Below are 16736 nucleotides of genomic sequence, written 5' to 3'. Positions count from 1 at the left end.
TTGGAGGATAACTTTGGGTGAAATGTCAGACATTGGTTTTTTTTTCGTACAGAGCGGTAATTGCCGGAATGGCGGGAGAGGCGTAATTAGGGATAATTACGCACATGGATGAAATAAAGATGAAGGACTGTGTGAGAGGGAAAGAAAACGGCATGATGGGCTGAAGAACTTGTATTGTGCTGTATAGTGCTATATTTTATAATCAAGGACTCTTCCTGCGCTGGGTCGCCAGGGATCTGTTATCCGTACCTTGGAGTGCAGTCCGGACTGTCAGCCTGGCACTGCGTGCCCTCGTACCCTGGCGGACAGACGCAGGTGTACATCCCCTGGAGATCGCGGCACCGCGCCCCGTTCTGGCAGGGGCCGCTGGCACACTCGTCCACGTCGTGCTGGCACCGCTGGCCGGCGAACCCAGGCGGGCAGGAGCAGGAAAAGGAGTCGAGCTCGTCCTGGCAGGAGCCGCCGTTGAGGCAGGGTTCTGCGGGAGAGAGGGGCTAGGAGTGAGGTCTCCGCACGCTGCCACCCTCTCTGGTACCCTCATATTCGTCCAATGTTCATCGCCACCCCCCAAATCCGAGACCCAGCCATTAACCCAGCAGGCCAGGTGGCATCTATGAAACAAAGTGGAGTCGACTTTCCGGACAGAGACCTTCGGGAGGGTCCTGCCGAAGGGTCTCGGCTCGAAACGTCGACTGCTCTTCTTTCTATAGATGCTGCCTGGCCTGCCGGAGTTCCTCCAGCATTTTATATGCGTTGCTCGGATTTCCAGCATCTGCTTGTTTGTCACCCAGTAACCCCACCCAGCCTCAACATCACCCCCCCCCCACACCCTGACTGATGTCTACGCACGACCAAACACCCAGCCACTCCGTCTCACTCACCCTGTCCGATATACAACCCTTCCCTTAGCCCCACCCCTAACGAGACCCCCCCACCCAGTCTGATGTCTACGCCCGACCAAACACCCAACCACTCCGTCTTACTCACCCTGTCCGATATACAACCCCTCCCTAATGAGACCCCCCCACCCTGTCTGATGTCTACACCCGACCAAACACCCACCACTCCGTCTCACTCACCCTGTCCGATATACAACCCCTCCCTTAGCCCCACCCTTAACGAGACCCCCCCACCCAGTCTGATGTCTACGCCCGACCAAACACCCAGCCACTCCGTCTTACTCACCCTGTCCGATATACAACCCTTCCCTTAGCCCCACCCCTAACGAGACCCCCCCACCCTGTCTGATGTCTACGCCCGACCAAACACCCAACCACTCCTTCTTACTCACCCTGTCCGACATACAACCCCTCCCTAACGAGACCCCCCCACCCTGTCTGATGTCTACGCCCGACCAAACACCCAACCACTCCGTCTTACTCACACTGTCCGATATACAACCCTTCCCTTAGCCCCACCCCTAACAAGACCCCCCCACCCAGTCTGATGTCTACGCCCGACCAAACAACCAGCCACTCCGTCTCACTCACCCTGTCCGATATACAACCCCTCCCTAACGGGACCCCCCACCCAGTCTGATGTCTACGCCCGACCAAACACCCAGCCACTCCGTCTTACTCACCCTGTCCGATATACAACCCCTCCCTTAGCCCCACCCCTAACGAGACCACCCCCCACCCTGTCTGATATCTATGCCCGACCAAACACCCAGCCACTCCGTCTTACTCACCCTGTCCGATATACAACCCTTCCCTTAGCCCCACCCCTAACGAGACCACCCCACCCTGTCTGATGTCTACGCCCGACCAAACACCCAACCCTTCCTTCTCACTCACCCTGTCCGACATACAACCCCTCCCTAACGAGACCCCCCCAGCCTGTCTGATGTCTACGCCCGACCAAACACCCAACCACTCCGTCTCACTCACCCTGTCCGATATACAACCCTTCCGTTAGCCCCACCCCTAACGAGACCCCCCCACCCAGTCTGATGTCTACGCCCGACCAAACACCCAACCACTCCGTCTCACTCACCCTGTCCGATATACAACCCTTCCCTTAGCCCCACCCCTAACGAGCCCCCCCCCACCCAGTCTGATGTCTACGCCCGACCAAACACCCACCACTCCGTCTCACTCACCCTGTCCGATATACAACCCCTCCCTTAGCCCCACCCCTAACGAGACCCCCCCACCCAGTCTGATATCTATGCCCGACCAAACACCCAGCCACTCCGTCTTACTCACCCTGTCCGATATACAACCCTTCCCTTAGCCCCACCCCTAACGAGACCCCCCCCACCCTGTCTGATGTCTACGCCCGACCAAACACCCACCACTCTGTCTCACTCACCCTGTCCGATATACAACCCCTCCCTAACGAGACCCCCCCACCCTGTCTGATGTCTACACCCGACCAAACTCCCACCACTCGGTCTCACTCACCCTGTCCGATATACAACCCCTCCCTAACGAGACCCCCCCACCCTGTCTGATGTCTACACCCGACCAAACTCCCACCACTCGGTCTCACTCACCCTGTCCGATATACAACCCCTCCCTAACGAGACCCCACCACCCAGTCAGATGTCTACGCCCGACCAAACACCCACCACTCCGTCTCACTCACCCTGTCTGATATACAACCCTTCCCTTAACCTCACCCCTAACGAGACCCCCCCCACCCTGTCTGATGTCTACGCCCGACCAAACACACACCACTCCGTCTCACTCACCCTGTCCGACATACAACCCTTCCTTAACGAGACCCCCCCACCCAGTCAGATGTCTACGCCCGACCAAACACCCAGCCACTCCGTCTCACTCACCCTGTCCGACATACAACCCCTCCCTAACGAGACCCCCCCCCCACCCAGTCTGATGTCTACGCCCGACCAAACACCCAACCACTCCGTCTCACTCACCCTGTCCGACATACAACCCCTCCCTAACGAGACCCACCCACCCTCACACCACGCTGTGCAACGACCACGCCCAGCTCCACTCGAACATTCAGCCGCACCTTCGGCCCCACCTCTACCTAACTACCTCCCTGCCTGCTCAACACGCTCTGTAGGATGTCTACAATCAACCAAACCACCCCAAAACTCAGCAACACTCACCCACCCCCACCCTCAACCAACCCCAATCCCACTCTTCACCCAACGCCCACACTCCGTGCAACAACCTTCACCTCCACCCAGCCTCACTCTTACTCCAAATCCTGCCTCACCCTGAAACGGGAGGAGAGTAGCGATGATGGGGGCAGGGAGTAGTCGGGGTGGGTGCTGAGTATGTAGGAGGAGAACAGATATGGGGGAGACGGATGGCAATGGAGGCGGTGAGAGTATTGACGAGGAAGTGGATGCACCAGGTGGAGGAGAGGATGGGTAGTGGAGGAGAGTGTCGGGCAGGAGGTGGAGGGAGAGGAGCCGAGAAGGGGGAGAAGAATGTGGAGAAGGGGAAAGGGAGGAAGGAATTGGGGGTGGGGGGGAACAGGTGAGGTGTTTGTGAGGGTGGATGGCGAAGGAAGGTTGGAGGGTGTGGGGAAGAGTTGGAGGAAGAGAGGGACAGAGAAAGTAAGAGGAATTGCAGAAGGGTGTGGGGAGGCGGAAGAGGAGGAAAGGGAAGGTGAGGAAGGAGGAGGTGGAGGGGAGGAGGGAGGAGGGGAAAGTTGAGGGGAGGAGGAGAAGGGAGAAAGGAAGGAGAAGGGGAAGGAGAGGGTAACGTGGAGGGGCAGAGGGAGGAGTGACTGGGTAAAGGAGGAGGGGTTTGTGGGCGGGATGGTGTGGGGTAGAGGGGCAGGGAGAGAGTATGGGGCTGGCATGTACTCACTAGGAGAACAGTAGTCGATGTCCACCTCACACGTCGGCCCAGTGTAACCCGCTGAGCAGAGGCAGCTATGCCCCCCTGGTAGGTTGTGGCATTCTCCTTGGTGGGAGCAAGGGTCAGAGATACATTCGTCCACGTCCTCCTCGCAGAGCCGTCCTGCGTCGGGAGGGAAAAGGTATTCCAGCTGAGCCTTCCCGTCCCATTCTGTGCGGTCCTGTGCCCAATTCCCCAACAGCCCGCACCGAGGCCACAGTCAAACACCCCGTCACCACGTCCGAGAGGCCGGATCACGGCTGGAATAAGTGCTGTCTGGGGTGGGAAATGGTGTGTAGCTCAACGTTAAAGCACTGTGCTGGATTCACACCACAACCTCTGGATTCACACCACAAACGGAGACGCCTCGCACTGAGCCTTCAAGTGGCGTCAGACACAGCAGCTCTGTCTCTGATTGACCTTGCTCGTCCTGAACCCCCTCCGTATTTCCTCCCAAGACCTTCTGATCTCCCCACCCTGAGTTACTGTACCCCAATTCCCTCCAACTCTGTCAATTGACACGCACTACTCCCCCATTCCCACTCCCGTGAGTCACTGAGTTCGACTCTCCCCACTATCTTCATTTGTCACCTGACGCCAACTCCCTCTCCCCACCCTCGGTCACCAAAAACCCTTCTCCCCCCATTCCACTCTGCTCCACTACTCCACTAAAACCTGGCACGTCACCTCCTCTCACATCCCTGGGTCAAAAGACCTTGCTTTTTACCCGCCCGGGCTTCCTGCGCCCCAACGCCACCATCGCACTCAGTGGGGCCCAAGACCCTGACTCTGCGACTCTGGGTCTGCCCCTGGAGTGCTCTCGGTGACCTGACTTCTTCTGCCAGCCTCAGTGAATGACCCCCAGGCTCAGAGACACGGAGAGGATTAAGCCTGCTGTGCGGACCAGGTACTATGGTCGCGTGAAGCTGCGCTCCGAGGCCAGAGATCACAGAGCAGGGTGCGGAGCTGGCACCTCGGGAACAGAACTGACGTGCTCCTGACCTGTCCAGCCGCTCGGGCAGTCGCAGGAGAAGGTCTGGTGGTCCTCTGACTCTCTGCACCTTCCGCCGTTCGCACAAGGGTCCTGTGCACAAGGGGCGAGGAGGGTCTCGCACTGCGAACCTGAAGGAAAGAGGAAAGAACAGGCTGTGGTACCGGGCGTAGGGGTTTGATGGGGGTGAGGGAGAGTTGTTCAACACTTTCTGACTCTGCTACCCCATATTCATCACCAATTCAGGTTCCCTCAGATACTGGGTCTGTCCATTCACAGTGGCACCCATCTCCAACCATACAACCTCACCCACAGTCCATCCAATGAAATCAACGCTACAATCCAGCCAACCCAACCTCACCCACAGTCCATCCAATGAAATCAACGCTACAATCCAGCCAACCCAATCTCACCCACAGTGCATCCAACCATCAACAGTCCACCCAACTCTATCACATCCACCCTCACCCAGTGTCCAACCAACCACCCAGAGTCTACCCCATCCAGCCCCACCCACACTCACCCACAGTCCATCCAACTTCACTCACCTTCACCCACAGTCTGCCCAGCTCAACCGCTCTCATCCCACTGTACTCCATCTAACCCAATCCCATACATAATCCCTCCAACCCACCCTCACCCAGTGTCCACCGCTCCCTACCCAACAGAACACACACACACACACACACACACACACACACACACACACACACACACACACACACACACACACACACACACACACACACACACACCACCAACAGTCCATCCTGCCCCACCCACAGTTCACTAAACCTACCATCATACCATCCAGGCTCACCCACTGTTCTCTGAAGCCCCCCACCTGGTCCCCATCCAACCTCAGCCGTGCTATCAAGAAACCGTCTCCAATCAGAATTGCTCGTAAGCTCTCTTTCCACGACGTGTCGAGAACCTGGAGCTGCGGCCCGACACACTGATGCCTGCTGTTGACCCTCAGCCGCCTGGGTACACAGGGAGATCCTCCCTCCTTCTCTCTTCTTCAGAACCCCCACTCTTCTCCAACACGCTGCCACTACACCCCCCTCCCATCACACTCTCCTCACTTCCCCACACTCCCAACAGTCCCAATCAACAACATTCCCATCAACACCAGAGTCCCACACCTCCATCTCCACCACCCTCCCACCCCTATTTCCATCTCCACCTACACACAACCCCCAGTAAAACTCCACCGCCCCACCGGCCCACTCCCCACATCCCACCCGCCCCACGCCCGGACGGCTGGTGTACCTGTGTATGGAAGTTGGCACTGGCACTGGTAGCCACCTTCATCGGCAGTGCATTGACCCCCGTTCCGGCAGGGAGAGGACAGGCAGTGACTCAGGTTTACCTGGCAGTTCTGGCCTGTCAGGAGAGGTGCGTAACAGAGGGGTTAGCCGAAGAGTGTTAGTCTGCCAGGAAGCTGGCAGTGCCACCTGCTGGGTTGAAGGGAATTGGCATCCTGCAGACACCAGTTCCCTGGCATGAAAACCCACCCTCTAATCACAGCCCTCGACACAAGGTCTTTGAGAGGTAGGGTCGGGGTGTGGTGTGAGTTAAAAGACGAGTGCCGGGTGTTCAGTTTGAAGAACCCTGCTCCCCTCAGACTGCAGCGAGGAAAGACTCCCTTTGTGCAATACTGAACACAGTGCAGGAGGGTCAAGGTTACATGGTTCGCTTTCTGTCCTCTATTCTCCTTTCTCCTTCACCTTCTCCCCACCTTTCCCTCCCTTCCCCTCAATTCTACACTCTCCCTATTCCATCCTTCCTTTGGCCCTCCATTATCCCTACCTTCTCCAATCCATTTTCAACTTTCCCTCCATTCACTAATCCCTCCATTTCTCCTCTGTTTCCCCTGAATTACCCTTCCCCTCCCCATTACCCATCATCCCTTTCCATCCCATCTTATCCCTCTGCTTCCCTACACTCCTCCATATCCTATCCCCTATTCCCAAGCACTCCTCCCTATCCCATCTCCCTGTCCCCATACACCCCTCCCTATACCATCCCTCGGTTCCCCCTCACTCCCCCTATCCCATCCCCCTGTTCCCACTCACTCCTCTCTATCCTATCCCCTTATTCCCATACACTCCTCTCTATACCATCCACGTGTTCCCGTACACTCCTCCGTATCCCATCCCTATGTTCCTCTAGTCCTCCCTATCCATAAATCTCTTATTATCCCATTCCTCCAGTACCCTACACCTCTCCTTATTCCATCCCTTTGTAATAGCATCGCCCACATCACATCGCTCCGTTACTCTACGTCCCTCTTCTTTGCGGCCTTTCGCTACCCTACGTGTCACCCTATCCCACCCCATTACTCATGTCTTTCCTTATTCCATCAATCCCGATCCCATCTCTCCCTTATTCCATCCCATCTCTCTGTTACCCGTTCCTCCTCTTTCTATCCCTCTGTTACCCTATGACCCTCCATATCCCATCACACTGTTATCTGACATCTCTGTTATTCCACGCTCCGCCCCCTTCCCTTCCTATCCCATCCCACTCCCACCCCCATTCATCCCATCCCTCCGGCTCGCTGTGTCCCCTCTCCTGTCCTGCCCTGCTGTGGTATTCCAGCCGCTCACCTTCGAATCCCACTGGGCATGCGCAGCTGTAGCCGTTGACCAGGTCGCTGCAGGAGCCCCCGTGCAGACAGGGCTGCGACGCGCATTCCTCCACATCCTCCTGGCACCGGGAGCCGGTCCACCCCGGCTGGCACTCACAGTCGAAGCTGCAGGAGCGAAACACAATCCCCGCCACGGGGCCAGTGAGCAACTGAGCCCGACCACCGGCGCCCTCTCCCGCTACGTGATCCCGCCGCTTCAAATCAAGATCTTAACTGGATTCCCTAACCCTCGCCACTAACTAATTCAGAAATCCGGAACAATCCCAGGCCCAGAAATGGAGCAGCACAGAGACTGAGTTAGAAGAGCGGCTGCCTCTCAGCTCCTGTGACGCAGGTTCGTTCCCGACGTCCGTTGGTACCTCTGTATGTGGCCTGCGTTCTCCCACATCCCAACTACGAGTGGACTGGTGGGTCTCCTGCCTTTTAGAAAACCTACAACACAATACAGGACCTTCGGCCCACAAAGCTATGCAGAATATGTCCTTACCTTAGAACTACCTAGGCTTATCGTAGCCCCCTATTTTCCTAAGCTCCATGTACCTATCCAGGAGTCTCTTAAAATACCCTATCGTTTCCGCCTCCACGATTGCCGCCGACAGCCCATTCCACGCATTCACCACTCTCTGCGTTTTTTTAAAAAAACTTACCCCTGACATCTCCTCTGTACCTTCTTCCAAGCACCTTAAAACTATGCCCTCTCGTGCTAGCCATTTCAGCCCTGGGGAAAAAAGCCTCCTACTATCCACACGATCAATGCCTCTCATTATCTTGTATCAGGCCTCTATCAGGTCACCTCTCATCCTCCGTCGCTCCAAGGAGAAAAGGTTGAGTTCACTCAACCTATACTCAGTAGGCATGCTCCCCAATCTATAACTCTATACTTCTATTGTACACCCTATAGAACATCCTTCCTGGCTGCGAACCTCTTGACACCATTTGAATTAAAACCATGTTCCCTCAAAGTTCAAAAGATTCAAAAATAAATTGTTTATCTAAGTACGTATATGTCACCAAATACAACGCCGAGAATCGTTTTCTTGCGGGCATACTCGGTAAATCGAAGGAGCATAATAGAACCAATGAAAGACTGCCCCCAGCAGAGCGGACAAACTAACAAAAGACAACAAAATGTGCAAACACAAAAGAAGAAAAAAAGAAATAATAATACATAAATAAGCAATAGACATCGAGAACATGAGATGAAGAGTCCTTAAAAGTGAGTCCACAGGCTGTGGGAACAGTTCAGAAATGGGGCAAATGTAACTGAGTGAAGTTATTGCCAGTGGTTGAAGAGCCTGGTGGTTGAGGGGTAAATTACTGTCCTGAACTTGATAGCGTTAGTCCTGAGGTTCCTGTACTTTCTTCCTGATGGCAGCAGCGAGAAAAAAGCGTGACTAAGGTGCTGTGTGTCCCTCATGATGCATGTTGCTTTCCTGCAACAGTGCTCCATGTAAATGTGCTCACCCGTGGTGGGGAAGGTTTTACCCATGATGGACTGCTCGTATCCACTACATTTTGTAGGATTTTCTGTTCAAATGCATTGTTGTTTTTATGCCAGGCCATGATGCAACCATTCAATACGCTCTCCACCACATAGCTACAGAAGTTTGTCAAAGTTTTAGGTGTCATGCCAAACCTTCACAAACTTCTGAGGAAGTACCGATTCTTCCATCTCTTATGTGTTTGGCTCAGGGCAGATCCCCTGAAAACATAGCACCGAGGAACTTAAAGCTGTTAACCCTCTCCACCTATGTTCCCCCAAGGAGGACTGGCTCATGACCTCCGGTTTCCTCCTCTACAAGTCAATTTTCATCTCCTTGGTCTTGCTGACATTGAGCGAGAGGTTGTTGTTCTGGCACCACCCAGCCGGATTTTCAATCTTCCTCATATATATGCTCATTCGTCACCGCCTTTGAATTGGCTAACGACAGAGGTATCGTCAGAAAACGTAAATATGGCATTAGACCTGTGTTAGCCTGCAGTCATAGGTGGAAAGTGAGTTGAACAACCTTGTGGTGCACCTGTGCTGATGGAGATTGTAGAGGAGAAGTTGTTGCCAATCCGAATTGACTGGGGTCTGCAGAAGAGGATATCAAAGATCCAATTGCATAGGGAGGTATTGAAGCCAAGGTCTTGAAGATTATTATATAGATTTGAGTTCTTAATTTTTTAAGCCTTATTTCTTCTTCTAAATTCGTAACACTTTTTATTTTTGGGTCCAGAATCTCTCCTTGGAGAGAAAAACATCTGTTTCCATTAAAAGCTGATTAAAGAATCTGCTATCCCCACTAAAACTATTAAAACTACTACTGCCCAAAACATCTAAACCAGGGGCATTAAAATCATTATCAAGACCATTGCATAAACGCGAATATCCTCAGCACTGTTTCATTATATTTCTCAATAATACCCTCAATATCATCATCAGGAGCGACCACTAACTCCTCCAGCTTATTCTTTACATACAAAATGCTGGAGGAACTCAGCAGGCCAGCAGCATCTAGAAAAAGAGTACAGTCGACGTTTTGGGCTGACACCCTTCAGCAGGACTGGAGACAAAAGTCGAGGAATAGATATAAAAGGTGGGGAGCAAAGAGGTGATAGGTGAAACCTGAAGGAGGCCTCCCCCAACCTTTTAAATTTATTCCTCAACCTTTTTCTCCAGTCCTGCCAAAAGGTTTTGGTCCGAAAAATCGATTGTACTCTTTTCCAAGACGCTGCCTGGCCTGCTGAGCTCCTCCAGCATTTTGTGAGTGTTGCTCGGATTTCCAGCATCTGCAGATCTTCTCTTGTTTTTTTTTTTCTTTCCATATTGCCTCTTTTTCGATTTACCGATTTCCATCAAACACTGGCGGTAAGTCACCCTTGGTGGGTGGGGGTGTTAATGGGAATTAGGGTCAGTAGGTTACGGGAAACATCAGCGAAGAGGTGGCATTGCTCTGTGAGCCAGCCAGGAAGATTGGTTGAATGGTGTTCTATGCTGTAAGGAAAGATGGAGTACGGAAGAATGCTGGCAACATTGACTGCAGTTAATCAGATTCTTAGTCAAAATACGAATGTCCTTTTCCCTTCCCTACTGACCACCACGAGCCTGTAGACAGTGAACAGTGACACAGGGAAATAGGAATCTCTCCACCATTCACAGCTAATCTTTCACCTCAGTTGCATTTTCTTCCATTAACTGGGGCTTTGTTCTTCGTAGTGAAGGACGATGAGGGGCAATTTGATAGAACTGCCAGACTGGGCAACAGTTTCTTCCTTCAGGCTGTGAGACTAATCAATACCCTGCCAGCACTGAGGTCTTGGCACTGGGATAACGAGCGTCTCGCTGTTTAGTGTACTGTTTACCTGTGCTGCGCATGACATGCATTTTGAATTATATTTCATCAATATTTTGTTTCATGTAGTGTGCGTAATATATGTGTTGTGGATGCACCGTGGTCCAGAGAAATGGTGTTTCATTTGGTTGCAGATATGTACAGGCAGATGACAATAAACTTGACCTTGAATGTAAAATGATAGGTGATAGAGGTAGAACGGATAGACAAAGACTCCTATCAAGACGACATTCTTTTAAGGTGACTGCTGTAAAACTTAGCCCTGCAGGAACCCCCATGTCCCATTGAATGTTTAAAGTTACTGAGGCAGCACAAAAATAAAACCCTGCAGATAATCAGCAACCTGAAACAAAATCAGGCCAGCTTGTCAGACAGAATCAGAGAGAGGAATAAGTTTGTCCACCGCCGGCTGACTGCCATATTTTCTGGCTTCGTGCCACCAAACAAAGATTACCTTTTCTTTTACCCGCTTGTTGCTTTGTGGGATCTTGCTGTACACACTCGAGCTGTTCCGATTCCCAGATCCCAGCGGTTCTGAGGTACACAGCTGCTGAGAACATGCTTTGGGGAGTCAGGAGATGGCGAGGGAAATGGCTGTGAACATTCCCTTTTGCATTTCCCAAACAAGATATTTACGCTGCATTAATCCGGCATGTATACATCCCCCGTTAACTTCAATTCTTTGCCAAGGTCCCTTAGTCTTCCGCATGAAGCAGGAGAAAATCGAACCCTTCAGTCCACTGAAACCACGCCAAACATCAGGCAAGTGTTTCTACCAATCTTATATTATTCTCCCCACCTTCTCTTTTCATTCCCCACCTTCTCTCCAGTCGCGCAGAAGATACAAACGGCTGAAATCATGAACCACCGGGCTCGAGCACAGCTTCTATCCCACTGTTATGAGATTACGGAACGGTCACCTTGTATAATAGATAGACTCTAGACCTCAAAATCTACCTTGTTATGACCTTGCACCTCATTGCTCACCTGTAGTATGCGCTCTCTGTAAACATAACACTATATTCTCCATTCTGTTTTCCCCGTTGTTCTACTTCGATGTAATGACGCAGGCAAAGCTTTTCACCGTACCTCGGTATATGTGACAATAGTAAACAGACCGACCCGAATTTCCCAATTTACAATCCCGCCAACTCACCCTCTCTCCATCCTCCCAGATTCCACCCTCACGCACACACCGGGGACAGTTAACAGCAGCCAATGATCCCCAATCCCCTATCCTTTGGGATGGGGGCGGGGGGAACTGGAGCACCGGGTTGCGGCGGGGGGTGGGGGGGGGGGTGAGTGTGGCTCTAGGGAGGACACAGCACAGCCAGCACCGCGGAGCCAGCGCTGGACTGTTACGCAGCAGCTCTGCCCGCTGCAGCGCGATGCCTTCTTGTTGGACTCTCTCCGCGCTCTCTGCCGTGACAACCCCCACCCCCGATCCGTACTTCGTGCTGAAGTGGTTAACTGATCCAGGAGCTCGGGAGGGTGAACGGAGTGAGGTGCGTGACTTCCAGGAGCATGTGTATCTCTAACCCAGAACGCACACCGGTAATCTCTTTCCCGATTATCAGCCCGGAAGCATCTGTTTCCTGCTGAGTTCTGTTTCCTCTGGAAGTGTGGCCGGGGAAAAACTGGGGCCAGGGCTGGATGATAACGGACCGCGGAGGTTCGAAAGGGGTGGGGGCCGGCTGGATGATAACAGGGTGTGGAGGCTCGAGAGGGGTGGAGAGAGGTCGTACTGGATGATAACAGACCGGAGGCTCTGGAGTGGGTTTAGGGATGGGATGGGCTACATCAAAGTCAAAAGCAAAGTAAATTTACCATCAAAGTGCTTGTGTTACCATATTCTACATTGAGCTTTATTTAGTTCTAGATAATTACAAGGGCGTGGGGTGGGGAAAATACAATTTACAACAGGACATAAAATAGAATGATAACGGACAGCAGAGTGTGCCGAGATCTGTAGTGGTGCCTGCAGGGTACGGAGCTGACTGCTCAATGGAAAGGACCTCAGGCCCAGTGACGTCAGTGGATCGGGGTCCGTGACCCTGACGATAGTGTGGCGGAAACGCCCGGGGGGTTGGACGGAGGGTATTGAAGTTACATCAGATGATGGCCAGCAATGGGGATGCCTAGCCTTAAGCACTGGCTGGGGCGAAGGACACCTGCCGTTAAAGTAAGCGTGGTCTCGGGCACTGAGCAACGACATATCTCATACTGGCCAGGAGCTGGGTCCTAACTTGGGCTAATACAGTGCCAGCACTTCCGAAACCAGCAAGGGAATCTTGTACTTACACTCCCACCCCCCCTCCCTCCCCCCGAACACTTGGTCCCGTTACCAAAGGGAAAGGATCATCACCCGAGCCCAAGGGGTGGTTCGGTCGGGTGAATCCCCTAGTCGGTTTGCGCCTGGTCTTCACCGAGGTGACGATTCGCAGTTAAGGCCGACTGGCTATGCAGGGTTCTGTCCGAGCCGACTACATGCGGCTCTCTCTGGTGTCCCCGGATGAGGGCACATTTCGGGGATTTCCGAGGCTGGTGGGTGTCTCGAGGCTCGAAGGGGTTCCGGATAGAATTAGTCGGCTCATAATTTGGAACCGTAGATATTGTGTACCGCAAAGTGTTAAAACATTGTACACTGAATAAACCACATCTGGAAAAGGAGGGATAACGAGAGTTTAAGGGGGAAGGGCGCCTTTCAAGGACAAGAAAGTCTGTGTCAGACAAGAAGTGTTGGCCTTGTCCATCCTCTGAGTTTCCCAGAGAAACACATCAAACCTGACCAGAAAGACAAAACAGGCGCCACAGTGGCGTTTCAGCTCCGGACACCCGGCTTCGATCCTGGCTGCTGGCGCTGTCCGTGCGTGGAGCTTACACCCCCACCCAGTGCGCGTGGGTTTCTCCCGGTTGCTCCGATTTCCTCCCTCCCACATCGTGGGTTAACTGGTCTGCTCTGAGCTGCCCCAGATGTGTGGGCGAGGGTAGAATCTAGGGGCTGGGGGAGAGGGTTGATGGGAATGTGGGGAGGGTAAACTGGGAAGGGTGTAGGATTGGTGTTAATGGGTGATAGGTGGTCCGCACGGACCCCGATGGGCAGTAGATCATGTTGCCGGGCTTTTTGAGTCCACGCCGGGGAAAAACGCCTCTGCGTCCAGCGCAGACACCTTCCGCAGTATGTTATCCCGGGGCTTTACGAGTCGGAGGCCAGATAATGTAGCATTCAACCACAGAAAACAAATCAATGAAGCGCAGGAATAGGCTCTTCCACCCAAAAATATTGTACCAAACTAATTACTAATTAAATGCACTTCCTCCCTGCGTGGACTCTGTCTGTACTTCTTGCTGCCTCAATAAAGTAGCCAGCATAATCAGTCCCCACCCACCCCAGGCATTCTCTCGTCCTTCCTTTCCCATCGGACAGAATATACAGAAGCCCAAACTCACGGACCAAGGACAGCTGTTATAAGACTACTAAATATTTACCAAGTATGATATGTTGGACCGTTACAACCAGCGTCGTTATGGTCTTGCATCCTATTGTTAACCTGTACTCTGCAGCGGTTACACTTTATTCTGCATTGTGATTGTTTCACCTCGATGCACTGTGTAATGAATGAACTGTTCACTGTCTCCACCACCACCCCAGGCAGTACATCCACCGCTCTGTGTAAAAAAAAAACACGCCCCGCAAATCGCCTTTGAACTCACCCCTCTGACCATAAATGAATATCCTCTGGTATTAGACATTTCAATCCTGGGATAAAGATACCAGACGCCCACCTGTGCCTCTCATAATCTTATAAATGCCTATCATGTTTCCCTCGCCTGCGCCAATACAGAGAAAAGAACCAAACCTCTCCTTGCTATAACGGGGTGACCAGAACTGTATGCATTACTCCTAACTGATCTTCCGCTGTACATAACACCGTCCATCTTCATATCGTCTGTAAACTTACTAACACAGCCATCTACACTGGGGCGGCACGCAGCGTCGTGGTTAGCACAACGCTTTACAGACCAGCTGACCTGGTTTGTTCCTGCCGCTGCCCGTAAGGAGTTTGTGTGTTCTCCCTGTGACCGAGTGGGTTTCCCCTGGGTGCTCCAGTTCCCTGCTATAGTCCGAAGGCAGACCGGTTGGCAGGTTAATTGGTCATTGCAAATTGTTCCGTTATTAGACTCGGATTAAATTGGGTGATTGCGGGGCGGCGTATCTCGAAGGGCCGGGAGGGCCTATTACACGTGTATCTCAATAAATAAAATATATTTTAATCCAGGTAATTTACATATACATCCTTCAGGACAATCATGATGACACCGCCTCTGCCTTTAAAATCCCAGCGTCTTGCAATCTCTGGCCCCGAATCCTTACCCATTGCTGTGGTTGAGGCAGGTACCATGGGCGCAAGGCTGGTTCTCGCACTCGTCCACTCTCGACAAACACTGGGGTCCGAGGAACCCACTGGGGCAGACGCAATCGAAGCGATTCAGGCCGTCACTGCAGTTCCCGCCGTTGTGGCAGGGGCCGGAGGCGCACTCGTCCACGTCAACGTCACACAGGGAGCCTGCAACCAAAGCCGGCACTGGTCAGGAAATGGGAGAAGAGAGCCCGGCCCTGCACTGGTCTTTGTTGGGGCTGAGCGGGTAGAGGCTTCAGTGACCCGCGTTTGATCTCAACCTCCGACTCTGTCTGGGTGTGGAGTTTACACCTTCTACCTATGTCCCATGGATTTCCCAGCCACCCAGAAGCACAGTGCAAAACATAACTATCATTAAGGATAGATAGATAAAGGAGACAGATAGATAGATAGAAGAGATAGATAGATGGATGGATGGATGGAAGAGATGTGTTGGCATAGGAAAGAGTTCAGAGAAGTTTACATGGATGATTCCAGGAATGAAAAGCTTAACGTATGAGGGGCATTTGATGGCTCTGAGCCTGTACATGCTGGAGTTTGAAATAATGGGAGAGGATCTCATTGGAACCTATTGACTGTGGAAAGGCTTCAATAGAGAGCATGTGGCTCAGTAGAGTGCACAGCCTCAGAGTAGATAGAACAGAGATGAGGAGGAGTTTCTTTAGCCAGAGGGTGGCAAAACTGTAGAATTCATTGCCACAGAAGAGATCAAGCCTTTGGACATATTTAAAGCAAAGGTTGATAGGTTCTTGATTAGTCAGGGCATTGAAGGTTTATTGGAGAAGGCAGGAGAATGGTTTTGACAGGGATAAATAGCCATGATAAAATGGTGGAGCAAACTCAATGGGCCTAATTATGCTCCTATTTCTTACGGTCTTATTGTCAATTCAGGAAACTGAGAGCCCTGGGGAGCCAGCAGGGAGGGGCAGTGCAGCCAGTAGAACTGTTGTCTCAGAGCCCCAAAGACCCAGGCTTGATCCCGACCTCTGCCACGGCATGGAGTTTGGAAGTTCACCCTTACGGGTTTCCCGCAAGTGGCCTGGCTTTCCAAGCTATGTTAATTTGCCCCTGTAAGTTACCCCTATGTAGAGCAAACTGGGTAGGGTGGGGGCAGAAACTCGATGGAGAGATTATAATGGTTAGGGTACGATTGGTGTAAACAAGGGTGCTTGAGAGTCAGCACAGACCTGATGGGCTGAAGGGTCTGCTTCCCAGCTGTACCTTGCTATGGCATCATACGGGTAGGTCAAACATGATCACATTTAATGGTGGGAGAGGCTAGTGAGGCTGAGTAGCCCTCTCCTGTTCCTTTTACCTCGAGTTCTAAATAGCTGACTTTTCCTAAGTCACACCCTTATCTCTAATACAGTCCTGAACACTCCAATGGCCTCCTTGTCCTACGTGTGTAGGTGAAATCGTCCCTCATCATTCGAGGCTCCCGTGGGTCACCCCATCCTGGTCTCTCTGTGGTGGGTAGTCCCAGTGAACATGGGGGAGCTGTGGGACTCC

At 52.4% G+C, this 16736-nt stretch overlaps 1 protein-coding gene across 1 annotated transcript in view; it reads right to left on the bottom strand.

Annotated features, from left to right (window-relative positions):
- Positions 1-16736, bottom strand: part of LOC140721507 (uncharacterized) — a 78524-nt gene that overhangs the window by 11885 nt on the left and 49903 nt on the right. Inside the window, exons 13-18 of the mRNA XM_073036327.1 lie at positions 15182-15374; positions 7428-7573; positions 6088-6201; positions 4827-4946; positions 3795-3947; positions 250-478 (exon numbers count right to left, since the gene is read on the bottom strand). Coding sequence (XP_072892428.1) covers positions 250-478; positions 3795-3947; positions 4827-4946; positions 6088-6201; positions 7428-7573; positions 15182-15374 — 955 coding nt within the window. The remainder of the gene's footprint in view (positions 1-249; positions 479-3794; positions 3948-4826; positions 4947-6087; positions 6202-7427; positions 7574-15181; positions 15375-16736) is intronic.

The sequence above is a fragment of the Hemitrygon akajei genome, chromosome 2, assembly GCF_048418815.1.
Source record: "Hemitrygon akajei chromosome 2, sHemAka1.3, whole genome shotgun sequence".
Taxonomy (NCBI): Eukaryota; Metazoa; Chordata; class Chondrichthyes; order Myliobatiformes; family Dasyatidae; genus Hemitrygon; species Hemitrygon akajei.
This window is presented reverse-complemented; position numbering and strand designations above follow the sequence as displayed.